At 37.2% G+C, this 13,341-nt stretch overlaps 1 protein-coding gene across 4 annotated transcripts in view; it reads left to right on the top strand.

Annotated features, from left to right (window-relative positions):
* CD47 (CD47 molecule) overlaps positions 1 to 13,021 on the top strand; it is a 58,231-nt gene extending 45,210 nt beyond the window's left edge. Inside the window, exons 8-11 of one of the 4 annotated variants that reach the window (XM_029214182.1) lie at positions 5,102 to 5,133; positions 6,503 to 6,527; positions 7,155 to 7,187; positions 9,139 to 9,380. In XM_029214182.1, coding sequence (XP_029070015.1) covers positions 5,102 to 5,133; positions 6,503 to 6,527; positions 7,155 to 7,187; positions 9,139 to 9,143 — 95 coding nt within the window. In that variant the 3' untranslated portion in view covers positions 9,144 to 9,380. Of the gene's footprint in view, positions 1 to 5,101; positions 5,134 to 6,502; positions 6,528 to 7,154; positions 7,217 to 9,138 lie in introns of those variants that run through there. The other 3 variants (XM_029214183.1, XM_029214180.1, XM_029214184.1) reach the window with 3 other exon arrangements.
* The last annotated feature ends 320 nt before the right edge of the window (positions 13,022 to 13,341 follow it).

Here is a 13,341-nt window from a genome sequence, read left to right as displayed (position 1 = left end):
TGGCCTCTCCCGTTGCGGAGCACAGGCTCTGGACGCGCAGGCTCAGCAGCCATGGCTCACGGGCCCAGCCGCTCCGCGGCATGTGGGATCTTCCCGGACCGGGGCACGAACCCGTGTCCCCTGCGTCGGCAGGCGGACTCTCAACCACTGCGTCACCAGGGAAGCCCCAGAGCCTACTCTCCATTGCGGTGCTCGGGCTTCTCATTGTCATGTCTTCTCTTGTTGCCGAACACTGGCTTTAGGTGCGCGGGCTTCAGTAGTTGTGGCACGCAGGCTCAGTAGTTGTGGCTTGCGGGGTCTAGAGTGCAGGCTCTGTAGTTGTAGCGCATGGGCTTAGTTGCTACATGTGGGCTCTTCCCAGGCCAGGGCTTGAGCCCGTGTCCCCTGCATTGGCAGGCAGATTCTTAACCACTGAGCCACCAGGGAAGCCCCGAGGGTTCATTTTAATTAATACAAAAGGATTTTTAATTCACCTGTTGTTTCTATGTAGAGTCCTTTCACAGAGACCTATTTGTCAGTTGCTCTTCTTGCAGACTATTTACAGACCTTGACTCCCCTAGTAGACAGAATTGAAATTCAAAATCTGTCACTTTTGTTAATTAAAGAGCAGTGTCCTCTGACACTTGACTTTAAAATATTTTTAGTTAAAACCAGTATAATCAGAACACTGAGTTTTAAATTTTAGGCTTTTACTACTCTTAAAATCAGTTGTAAGTGTGGACTTAGCTTATTGTTTCTAAACTTTGTATTTAGTCTTCCAATTTTCAAATAACAGATCTCTGTGTAAATTCTTATTTTTAATATGTCTATGGAGATAGATGCCTTTAATATTAAGTACCTAAAACTAGTGTGATGTCTTACTTAAGCTAAAGATATTTCCTACAATCTGGTTATATTAATCTCCCTTAAATAAAAGATTTCTGGTTTTTATTTATGAAGTAAAGCAAACTCTTAAACATTTGTCAAAATAATCAAAAGTTACAAATTAATGGAGTAAAAAAGTCAGTCTTTCGGCTTTGCTTTAGGTAAACCTTATATGTTTCTAAAAATTAACATAAACTTTGAATTGTTACAGTCAAAGAATTCCCCACATGACTTGTATAGTACTTTCAAAGAAATTTTACCTTTATTTATGAACCTCAGCTTTTGCTGACTAATCATTGAGTTCAATTATTTTGTATATTTTGCCCCCCTTTAATTAATGCTTATTAGATAAACAAGTAAAATACTTAACTAAAATTTACTTACCTTTAGTTTATGTGTTCATAAATCAGAGTTGTCTCCTCAATGAAATTTTCTTAGTTCAAGCCATAAAGCACTATTAAGACTTCTAAAGCAGAATGGCATTCATTTGTAGGCACTGTGAGTATCACATTATGAATGCTGATACAGATTCTATTTTTGTTGAGTCTTCTAATCACCATTTGTCTGGTTCTTGAAGATGACACTGCTGCTGATGTTGCTCCCTATGAATACTTGAGAACAGTATGTGACCTGCAGTATCCATATAGTGTGATGTAGTATTAGGTGTCTGACTGATGGTCAGCTCTTTGTTCTTTTTCTTCCCTCATTATCTGGATCACGCTCCCTTTTATTCCCATGCTCCCACATGCCTTCCATGTCTCACGAAGACCAGCAGGTCTGGAGATGCTGACTCAGTGGAAATAGGCATTGTCTAGCTGTTACCCCCTTGACCTTGCTCTCCCCCCTTCTCCACTGCTACATCCCTAAGAAGCCTGTGAAACCAGTATAATATAATTACAACCGTATTATTCTCACATCAAATTCAAAGTGAAACTGAAATCCTGGAAAGTTCCCCAGATTATTTTTTCTTTATGATAGTTTGACATATAAATATACCATATGTAAGTTAAGAATTTAGTCCAGTTTTATTTACATTTTGAGACTATTCTAAATTAACTTCTCAAATCAACTTGTCTGATACCAGAGTTCAGAGGAATACCTTCGGTCAGTTAAAGGGAAAGAAGAGAAAAGGTACAGGAAAGTAGCTCTTTAGATACCGTGGTAGACTAGAAAAGTTGATGTGTTTTTCATATATAATCTGAATGTGTAAATCTGAGTATATATAGCATTAAGGTTGCAAATTTGAGCATTTGTATCAGGAAGTAAAAATTGTAAATGCTTCCAATGTAACTTTTACTTGTTGCAGAGGCTCTATTTTGGAAAAGTCTAAAGAATGTGTCTTGATTTAAATGTAATAAAATCCTCAGATAGTTTTTTTTAAAAAAATCCAAGCTATCTTGGAGTAAGTTTATGTCCCTATGAGAGATTTAACTTTTATCATTTTCATTATTTCCCAGTTTAAATTTGTAGCCTTAATTATTACTTTAAACAGTAGGATTTAAATTTAATTTTCTCTGTTGTTCTTTTTAAACTGTGTTAGGGTTTTTTGTTTGTTTGTTTACTGAAACATTTAAATTTCATAAAATGAAATCAAGGGCTGAGAACAATAAGAATGTGAGAAAATATAGAAGATTACAAAGAACTAACTAAACTCATTGAAGTTGGGTGTGTTACCTATGTAGGATGCTTATGTCCATTCTTCATAAGGGTCAATACTTTTTAATTTTCCTAAGCCATTGCTATCTAGTTAAGTATAAGGGAATATAGTCATGTTTTGATATGAATCAACATACTAGCAGTCAGAAACCATATTTACCACATCTCAGATATTTTAGAATGACATGAAATAGATATATAAAACTCAGTGATATTTTCTTCCCCATTGTTGAGAAGAGGTGAATCTGGAATCAATAGAAAAAGTTGTCCCTGAAAATTCAAAACCTGGAAATATATTTATAGCATGGGTCAAGTGTTTCTGGGAGAGAAGAACAAATCCAGACGAAGCATTGCAAGTGAGCTCATATGGAATGCTTAAGGCTTGTGATTTAAAAATATATATATACATGGCTGTCAATGCCTTAGGCCCATGGTAGCAGCAGATAAATCACAATCATTCTTTAGTCACATAGGTCATATGCCTATTGGAGAGGATTAACTCAAGCAAAATTCACTTCTACACTGTTTGGTTTTATAATATTTGAGGGATCACAGCTGACTGGTGCCCTTTGAATCCCTGTTCTTTATAGATATCTTTGTTGCAGAATGGGCTAGCCAAATGTGATGTTCCTTGGACCTGGGAATCAGAACTCAGAAACTCTTCTTTACACATTATTAGGGTTATTAAAGGAGTTGCTTGGCGGTTCTTAATACTAACTCTGATAAATAATTTATGAGCTCGAAAATATAGCTCTAAAATCTTACCTCTGACCCTTCACGTTGCCAATCAGAAATTTACATAGCTGTTCAGAGCTCTTTTCCTTGATAGAACATAGACACAGGACATGGTTTAGTTAAAGTAAGTTGTATATACATGTAACTATCATAATTGTCCCTAATAAAGTTGTGTAATTCTGCTTGGTTTATTTGGGAGGTTGCTAAATGTGATTTACCCATATTCCCAACACATTTCACTCCATAGTACTTTGAAAAGAGGTTTCCTTCTTGTTTGGTTGCAAGGACCAAACCACTCCCCAGGTGCCTCCAGTAAAGGAGATTTACTTTCAAGCCACACATGACACTAACAGAGATGGGAATCTCATGAGAGCAGATCTATAACTGGGCCTCACAGAGTAAGTACAGTAAGTAGTTTAGGAATTGGAAGAATCCAGTACATCTCTAAAGACTGAGTCATCATTTGCCCTCTCAGTAACAAGAGTTAGCGGATGCCCTCCTGCCAGTGTAGTTACTTAGTTCCTCTCTCTTTGGTTCTTTACCTGCTAGCCAACTAGCTCATCCTCTCCTTAATGTTTTTATTTTTTTCATCCTATTCATGTCTTCTCACTGGTATATTTTCTTACCTTTGTCTCTAAGCTTTGAGCTTCTCTTTGCTTACTTTCTGTCTCCTTTTCACCTTTCTTTCCCTTCACCACCTTTCTAGTCTTCTTTCTGTGTCTCCTCTCCAGGTTCCAATGGGAGAGAGAAACTTTTCAGGCCAGTCAGTTGCCATTTCCCCCGTTGGAGTGAGCCTTATCTGCTTCTGACTCCTCTATAGATTGGCTTGGGTCAGGTGTCACCCGCATTTCCCATCAGTTTTAGAAGCTTGGTAGAGAGGACATGGAAGAGTGGTAGGACATAATTAGCACAGAAAACCAGAGCAGTTCTGGGGGCCTGCCTCAGTCTGCTCATAAGTAAATCCAGTGCCATCATCCAATCCATAGACCAGTGGAACTGACTATCCAGTAGCATCACCTTCCTACAGAGTCACTCGCAGGATGTTGCCCCCTGATGCTTATATCTGTAGGACTCTGATTCTGTATTTAGGACTGGTTTTAGCTGCTCCGGGACCTTCTCACTTGGTTTTTGTAAGGAAGTTCTCTTTTCTTCCCTATGCAACTAGAGCGGTTCTTTTCCCTTTTGTCACTTTCTTCATGCCCTGTATTCCTTCATCTTCATTAACCAATCCATTGAGCAGCAGCGAAGGGTAACTTGAAAAGCTAAGAAGGGATACAGAGAAGGGCTTGATTGTAGCTAAAACTAACTGCCTAGAATAATCCTCTACACTCAGAGGGATCTGATATTTTCTTTAGTTTGTTAGCTAGGTGGAGCTTTGAAAACTGGAAAGATGGAAGAAGAAAAAAAGAAGCCTGGGCTACAGGGAATGAGAGCAGTGAGCTAAGGGTGGGCGATGGAGTGGTCATTGCCCTATTCTTTCCACATTCCAGCTGGGTCAAGTAGGCAGGGGTGTAGAGCCTACAGAGGGGCTGAGTCGATGCCAAAGTTTTTCCACCACAAAGTGTAACAAGTGGCTGATTTGGGGGGAGATATGGCATGCAAAATGAGAGAGTGTGTGTGTTTATTATTTGATTGGGGTGGATTATTTGCATCATTTTATTCTGTCGATGTATATAATTAAGAGTGTTCTGTATTTTTTCATAGTCTGTCAAAGCCAGAAATCTTTCAGTGGAGTTTCTGACACCTTTAGTTTTAGCCGTAAACATTTTATCTTAAAATTAAACATAATGTTGCCTTAATTTCTTTCATTTATTAAATTCATTTTCTTATTTTTTAATTTCATCAGCTTCCAATCACAAGACTATACAACCTCCTAGGGTAAGTTAAAATTTCTTAAATGAATTGGGTATGATCACTTGATGGTTTAGTCTGAGGAATGGTGATTGAGATATTGAACCCCATTGCTCTCTGTTTGGTGTGACATAAAATTAAGAGAACACTGAAGTCATTTCATGACCTTTGCATGGATAGATCCAATCTATTTTAAAACTTCTGTTCGGTCATTTACTGGCAATGGGATACAATAAATGATTCCTTAAGATTGTGCTGTCTTATCACACCCAGAACTGAAAAGTTTATGTGTAAGAATAATGGTCGTTATCTGCGGAAGGAAGCCGATTCCAATATATTGCCTCACCTGTTGGATCCATTTGATGTGCATATACAGAATATTTCAGGCTTAAAAATGAGGAAGAGAAGTTTATATTAAGTTGATTTCATTAAAAATGATAATCTATAAAGTAAATGGAAATATGGCCGAAAAATAGCTGTTTTGAATTGATTCATTTCCCTCCTTCCCCCATTTTATAAGCATTTTTCTTCCTGCAAACTGTACTGTAGTTTTTACTCTATCTTGGCTACCTTAATAAGCTACCTGAGAAAATTCCAAGAAAAGGAGCAAATTTAGGAGATGCACTGAGAGGGATTAATGAGGGGGGGTGAAAAAAACCTTTGTAGATAGAGACTCATCCTGGTGACAAGCACAAGAGCTACTTTATGGAAATAAGATCTTGAAAGGACTGTATTGTACTCCTCTTCCTATAAAGGATTAATAATAGCTCTGTCTGGAATGCCAAAAGCAAGACTCCTGTCTGTGGCAGGAAGTGGAGATTACATATACCCCTAAAGCTGATAAGCCTCAACAGACGTGCTTGAGAGGCGAGGGAAGTGGGGTTGCACCTTACCCCAGGTGTTCACTCTAAAAACATTGGTGCCGTAGCTACACTGGTCACCAACAGCCAGAAGTTTTAAAAGTGCCTCTGTTAGACGTAATCCAGCCATTAGACCATTAAATCATAACACTTTTTCTTTCCCTGTTACTGAGTTCAATTTGCGCAACTTGAAAATAATTGTTTTGTTCTCATCTCTGGCTTAATTGTATTATTTATTATGTTGCTATCTGTGTTTGTGCTTCTCAGTTAGGATTTCTTGAACTGAGAGAGGCAGGGTGGGGTGGGAAATTCTGCATAAAAAAAGAATATTAAGAGAATAATTCAGTTATTATAAAACTAATAGCTAGACTTGGCAAGCTTTGCTTTTCTAACTAACTTTTATTGCTTTACTTTGGTTTTTGACTATATATATTCACTGTTTATCTATAGTTTAAATGTTAGCATATATAAATTTTAGTAGAAAAGGACATGAAATAAATTCTATTTTATGTAAATATATTTTAAATATTTTCCAGAAAGCTGTAGAGGAGCCCCTTAATGGTATGTGGTTATTACAAGTTTATAAATTCTTCTTGATCCATTACGAGTTCATAATAATTTGAATTGGCCCCCAAAGTAGTTAGAATGCTGTCTATGCCTTGGGAAGAATCTAGGTTTTTTTTTATTGCCTTAACCTCTCTTTTCTTGATTATTCATCAAGAATTAAGAGTATTGCTTTTGTAACATTTTCACCTCTGAGAAAAATGCACTGTTCTGTGTCTCTCCAGTAGTTGCTTGTGCTAGCCAGGTGATATCTGGGTGAGGGGACTGTTGCCTTTTTAATTGGCCAAGATGAAATGTAACACCCCCGGTAGAGAAGAATCTCAGTTAATTTCAATTTCTAATTATAAATTTCAGGAAGACACAGGTTGTCATCTTGGAGTGAGACCAAAACATCTCACTTTCTTTCTCCCTAAATCTAGATCTGTATTCCCAACTTTGTGTCCCTTTGTGGAGCCTGTGGGTATGATCCACAGAAAGGCTTTTGTAATCAAATAATAACCTTAAAATTAATTTGGCTTTATAGCTGTGGAATAGTTGGCATGATATTACTGCATATTTGTTTGTCTAGAAATGATTTCTAATTGAGGAATCTTACTAACTGCTTGGCTTGTTACTAATTCTTAGCATTTAAAGAATCAAAAGGAATGATGAATGATGGTAAGTATAAAATGCACCTACAATTATAGATGGGTTAAAATATGGACATTGAAAAGAAATAAAATTGATTCTTGAAAGTATGGCTTTTTTTAAATAAAAGGGACACTGTCAAATCATAAAGGGCTACATTTCTTGGTTTCTAAAACTTCAATCTACTCTGTTAAAAGTTGCAAAACTAGTAATATAAAAGCTGTAGGGTGTCACTAATCAGGCTCACCAGTCTCATTGCTCACAACAAAGAGGAATTACTTCTTTTTTAAAAAAGGTATTTTTCAGATGCAATGTCTGGTGACTGTAACTTTATTTATTTTTTTTTTTTATTTTTTTTTTTTGGTGACTGTAACTTTAAAATGCTTTTTATACGACACTTAGATAATTTGGCACAAATCTTTATCATCTTGACAGGGTTTCTTTTGTGCTTGTGTGATTTTGTTGCATTTAACCCATGGAGACTTAATATCTCTGCTTTTCCAAGCAGGAACTGGGTTCTAACCTTTTGGGAAAGGATTTAAAAAGAGAGAGAGAAATGTTTAGTCACTTCAGCTCTTGGGAGGGGGGACTCTGGGCTAATAACTTCTAATTTTTATTGACTTTCAAAGACCTATATTTATTAGTTCTTAAAGATAAGTATTGTCTGAGATATTGAGTGCTGTAAGCATTCATTTTGATTTTACCTTAACATGTTCTGATACTTTAGTTCTGTTAACATTTTAAAAACTATGTTTTCATTTTATCAAAACTTTCTTCATACCTTTGCTATTTACAGTCATTCCTTGATCATGTGAATAGTCTGCTTCGTATTTCACTGTTTAAAGTCTGTGACCTGCCTGCTCACCTCTACAGCAAAATGCAGCATTTATCTCAAGAGGCTATACTCCCCTGAGTGTAATTAATTTTTGCGTAAGATTAAAAACACGCTGACGGTGTCTAGTGGACTAAGTTTAAAACAATGCTTAGACTGTGTTCAGTAAGCAGTCACAGAATGATCCCACTTTTGTAACTTTGTGTCACAGCCTTTATTACAAAAAATGCATGCTCTGCTAACCACTGCCCTCCTAAAAAACACATGATTAGCAGGAATACATTAAATGGCATTTAAAAAAGAACTGGTATCTGAAAGTGTGGCGTGGTTTGTCCGTGTTTGCATCCTGGTGTTTTATTTTTTAATTTCGTTGTTTTTTTTTTCCTTTTCTACTGTGGTGTTATTCCTCTGTAGTTGTATGAAAAAACTAAACACTTCTTCATTTTCAGAAAACCAGTAGGAGAACCTTGAGTGCCTCTTCCTTTGTTAATTTCCTTTAAGATGTGACTTCTTTTGCACCATTGTATCAGAAGTTAGACAGCAGTTTTTGTGTGTTCATAGCGCATGAAATCTATAATGACCTTTGAAATTCCCTTAATTTTGCTAATTTTTAGCTGTTCAGAATTTGTGGGTTTTTTCCAAATGTCTGTGGTGGGCTCTTCCTACTCACAGTGCACAACGCCCATAGTGTAACTGCCTTGTTGGTGAGTGAGGTTCCAGGTACGCTCTTGGGACCACAGTCCCATTTCCTCTTTCACTTATACCTAATCACATTTTTAATTCTCTTACCTTAAATGAATGGTGTCGATCTAAAGTGAAAGTGATAGAATATTGTTCTAGGGTAAATATCTTTTGCTTTGGAAGAATCAATGTCTGTTGGCTTCTCCGCCAACCCAGCAAACGGAGATTATCAGATTTTGTTGGTTTTTATTTCCATTTGGCATTGGCCTTTTACTTACTGCAACTAAAAAGGCTAATGATTTGCCTGGTTTATGTCTGTGACCTTTGCAAAGCTAAGATTAAATAATTTTTCTTTATTTTTAGATACCACATATCTGAAACGATTTTCAAATTTTAAAATACAGCAACTTGTTAAGGCATAGAAAATAGACATCATAGCAATTACATGTTCATTTTTCGATTTTCCAGAGTAACTGAAGTAAAGTGATGGACTCTGATTTGGAGAGTAGTACGACATGAAAGAAGTACACTTGTGTTTAAGCACCGTGGCCTTGATTCATTGTTTTGGAGAAGAAAACAAGAAAAGTAACTGGTTTCCATCTATGGGAAAAAGTAAATAATTGACCTTTCAATGATTGTTACAGTTAAGTTTTTATTCAAAGCATTTTTAATTTAGTTAATAAAAGAATTATGATCTGTGTTGTGTGCCCACTTGATATCCAGTTTTCTGTTGTTATTTTTATTCAATTAGGGGCAAAGTAGAGTGGGCAACTTCCAAGAATGATGCCTTTCAGATCCTGGGGCCTCTTGACTGTAGGTCACCAGTTTAAATTGGTTCAAGGTGAAAATTTCCTGACACTAACCTGGTTACCCAGAGCTATCTATGAAAACTGTGGCTTCCGTCAAGCCTTAGAAAACTCAGGTTCACAGCCACTGTGGCAATTACGGTGTTAGCTGAATCATGTGTCTGCCACTTCCAGGCCAAGGCGATAACGTTAAGCACAGACAGGAGTTCAGTTGGGAACATCCGTGGGATGTGATACTGATGGGGATCATGGTCTTCATTCTTGGGCGTTGCCACTCACACATTGTTCCTTCAACATACAGTGTACCAGACCCTTTCCAGATTGAGGGTAATTTTACTGATGGATGTTTTCTTCTTTTCTTCACACAACCCTTTACATCCTGTCTTGTCCTTCTGTTATTTGCTTCTGCTGCTGTATGAGATGTAGCACTTTTTCTCCTCTTTGAACATGGTCCAGTGACACGGTAGCATCACTGCAGAAAGGAGCCAGACTTATTCTCAGAGAACTATGTTCACACTTTTCAGCAGAAATAGCGATGGTTGTAACATACGTATTCCCTTCCTCGGATTTGAAGGCACAATCTACAGCGTTTCTTCGCTTCTTTTCTGATCTGGGGCATGAAAAACCAAGATTGAGATTTGAACTATGAGTCTTCTGCATGGCAACATAATGTGTGTCACCGTCAGGCCAATAGGCCAACCCTGAACGGGTGATTTTATTACTGTTGTATCTGTGTTGCATGATAAACACCCCTCATCTTCCTCCTGTAGTCCTGCCTCATATTCACCTTACTCTAAGATTGAAAAGTAAAACAAAACCCACGTGTCCTACCCCCGTTAGAAGAAAATTAACATTCTGACAGCTGTGATCGCCTGGAGTACTTTTAGATTATTAGATTTTCTTCCCTTGTGGGTGTGTGTGTGTATGCGCTCATGTATAAGATAGGCACATGTATCTTCTGTATGGACAACAGTGGGGCACCTACAGGAGAGCAAATGTTAATTTCATGCTTTTAGTGAAAACATTTAAAAACAAAGATCTTTATTGGGTGGACTTTTATTCGATGTGAATATTTGATCACTTAAAACTTTTAAAACTTCTAGGTAATTTGCCAAGCTTTTTGACTGCTCACCAATGCCCTCTAAAAATACTAGTTATTCTTCCTGTTTGTGAAATAAGACATTCATATTTGTAGTTGCATTATCAATAGTTATTTCTTAGTCCACTGAATGTTCCCACGTGCCTCTTTTATGCCAAATTACTTGTCATATTTTACGTTGGGACCAAGTGGTTTGCCCGTGGCAAACCGAAATTTATAACCTGCTGATGCCTCAGAAAAGTGAACACACTATGAAGACAGCTCTTCTTAAAGAAAAAAAAAAGTTCTTCCCTAATTGTGTTCCTGTCCAAAATATTCTCATATGTAGAGGGAGCTGTACTCCTTTATACAAATTTGGTGGCTCCCTCTGCTCTTTTTCCTTCTGAAAATATTTATATTTCACTAATATTGTTTGTTCCTTTAGAAATCCATTTTGATGAAAGGAGGGCAAAAGCAGTTGGACTTGAAAAAGACCCAAATTCCTATTCTCTGTTAAGAAAAAGTCAGGTCTGAAATCTTTATAGTAAACTTTTTTATGAACCAGAGTTGTACCTTTAATATGTAGTCAGCTCTCATTTATTTGGGCTTCAGTCTTGGAACTTATCCATCCTTTGTGTTCTCTTTAACACTGCCTGTCTTTTGAGGCATTCACTGCCCTAGACAACACACAGAGGTAGCAGGAGAAACGCCAGATGAAGTCCACCCTTGCTGTTCCTCGTCAGCTTCTCTGGAAAAGGGACCCACAGCAGCAGGAACCCTCTTACTTGGCCATCGTTGGGCCAGTTCATTCTCTTTAAATTAGACTTATAACGGCAGGAAGTTTTCTGTCACACCAAACTAAAGTTGCTAACAATGTTTTGAACATCATATATCTGTTCCCCCCATAATCTGCTTTTTCACTTAGTGATCCCAATTTTTCCATCGACTCTTCCATCCAGTTTTTATTTACTGTATGTTCTCAGAGTGACACCATTTGTCATTTTGGCAACAAACCTTTCCAGCCTTTTCGGCCAAATCAAATTTCTTTCTCCCTCAAAACATCCTCCCGCCCGTCCTCCCTGACTGGCTCTCCTTTGCGATCTGTGCCTATCTGTCCAGCTGCCTCTTTCATCTCTTACTTACCTTTCCTAGTACTTCACGTGTCTCTGCCTAACTTTGTTGGGTTTTTGTCTTGCCTCTTGTTCAATTAAAAAATTCCTCCGTACGTAGCAAGAGACTTTTTTTTTTCCTTCCTTTCTCTTCCTGCAGTGTTTTACATACATTAGACGCTCATTCCGTAAGTTTGATGACTGAGAGCAGGCTGTATTTAGACTTCCCCGTGTTTGTAAGAGGGTGAGCTAGAGAGTTTTCTTTTTAGACAAATTTCACATGCTCTGAAAACCTTCAAAGGTGATGATTTTTTTCACCTGGAAACCCCAGGTCCAATCTGTTAAAATTTCTGAGAATGTCAGAATGAAAATAATGGGGCTATCCCATAGTTGGGAGTATTGCTCTTTTCAAGATGCTATAGTCAGTTTAGTAAGTGACCAACCAAATTGTGGTTTGAGTTATAATAAAGCTTAAAAAGTGGTGAGTTTATTCCTCCTTCTCATTAATACGAATTAAGCTATATATCACCTAGATTTCTCTTGTCCTAACGTTGGTATTCAAAAACGACATCTGTGGTGTATGCGTGGAATGGCATTCCCCTTTATTTACCCGTTGGTGGAAACTAGAGAAATGATTGTTGGGCAACTCTTTATCTTTTTATTGTGTGTCATTTGATGGAGCGTTTGTTTAAAAACATTAGTTTTACATGTGTCATATTTTCAAAATCACTGACTGCCATCACCCACTGGGGTCCTTTGTTAAGTCATTTTCTGTGGCTAATAAGGATAATCCAGGTAACTTTTAAGAGATGCACAGCGAACAGGAAGTTTTCCTGTCTTTGGCTTTTGACAGCTCTTAACACTTAAGAACAGCTTTTCCATAAATTTAGCCTTTTGAAAAAAAAGAGAGCATTCGTAATAAACTTCTCTGTAAGGCAACATCAGTGGAATCTTAAAAGTGTTGTTGTCAGGGTTGGTGAGAGAGGGAAGCATTTTTGTTTTTATTAAACGGAGCATTATTTACAAAAAGCCATTGCTGAGAATTAGATCCCACACCATAGAAATATCCATTAACCATTCTAAGGAAAACTCCAGCGTTGCTATGTGCAAGATCCTCTCTTGGGGGCTTTCTTCCATAGCAATTAAAGGTGTGCTATTTGTCAGCCATTTTTTGCAGTGATTTAAAGACCAAAGTTGTTTTACAGCTGTGTTACCGTTAAAGGTTTTTTTTATATGTATTAAATCAATTTATCACTGTTTGAAGCTTTGAATATCTGCAATCTTTGCCAAGATACTTTTTTATTTAAAAAACATAACTTTGTAAATATTACCCTGTAATATTATATATACTTAATAAAACATTTTAAGCTATTTTCGTTGGGCTTATTTCTATCGCTGCTTCAGCAGACCACAGGCGCATTACTGAGAAATTTAGTCTATCAATGTGTTTTCGAGTCCATATCCTAGGTAACAATGCAAAGGATGACTTAAAATATTAATTTATAAATTCTTTTTGAAAGTATAACAATATCCAATAAGTAAACTTTTGATCAGAGCAAAGTTTTAATTAAAACTTCTAAGCAAGTCCAATGCATTAATTTTCCCCCTGGTAGAGTGAAAACATCACTTTTCTAGTCCCGGCTGTACTACTGACTAGCAGAGGACCTCAGCAAGGCAC

This window comes from Monodon monoceros, unplaced genomic scaffold, assembly GCF_005190385.1.
Source record: "Monodon monoceros isolate NGI ecotype Baffin Bay Population unplaced genomic scaffold, NGI_Narwhal_1 Super_Scaffold_11, whole genome shotgun sequence".
NCBI classification, from domain to species: domain Eukaryota; kingdom Metazoa; phylum Chordata; class Mammalia; order Artiodactyla; family Monodontidae; genus Monodon; species Monodon monoceros.
The sequence above is the reverse complement of the archived record's forward strand: the minus strand, read 5'-3'. Positions and strand labels throughout refer to the sequence as shown.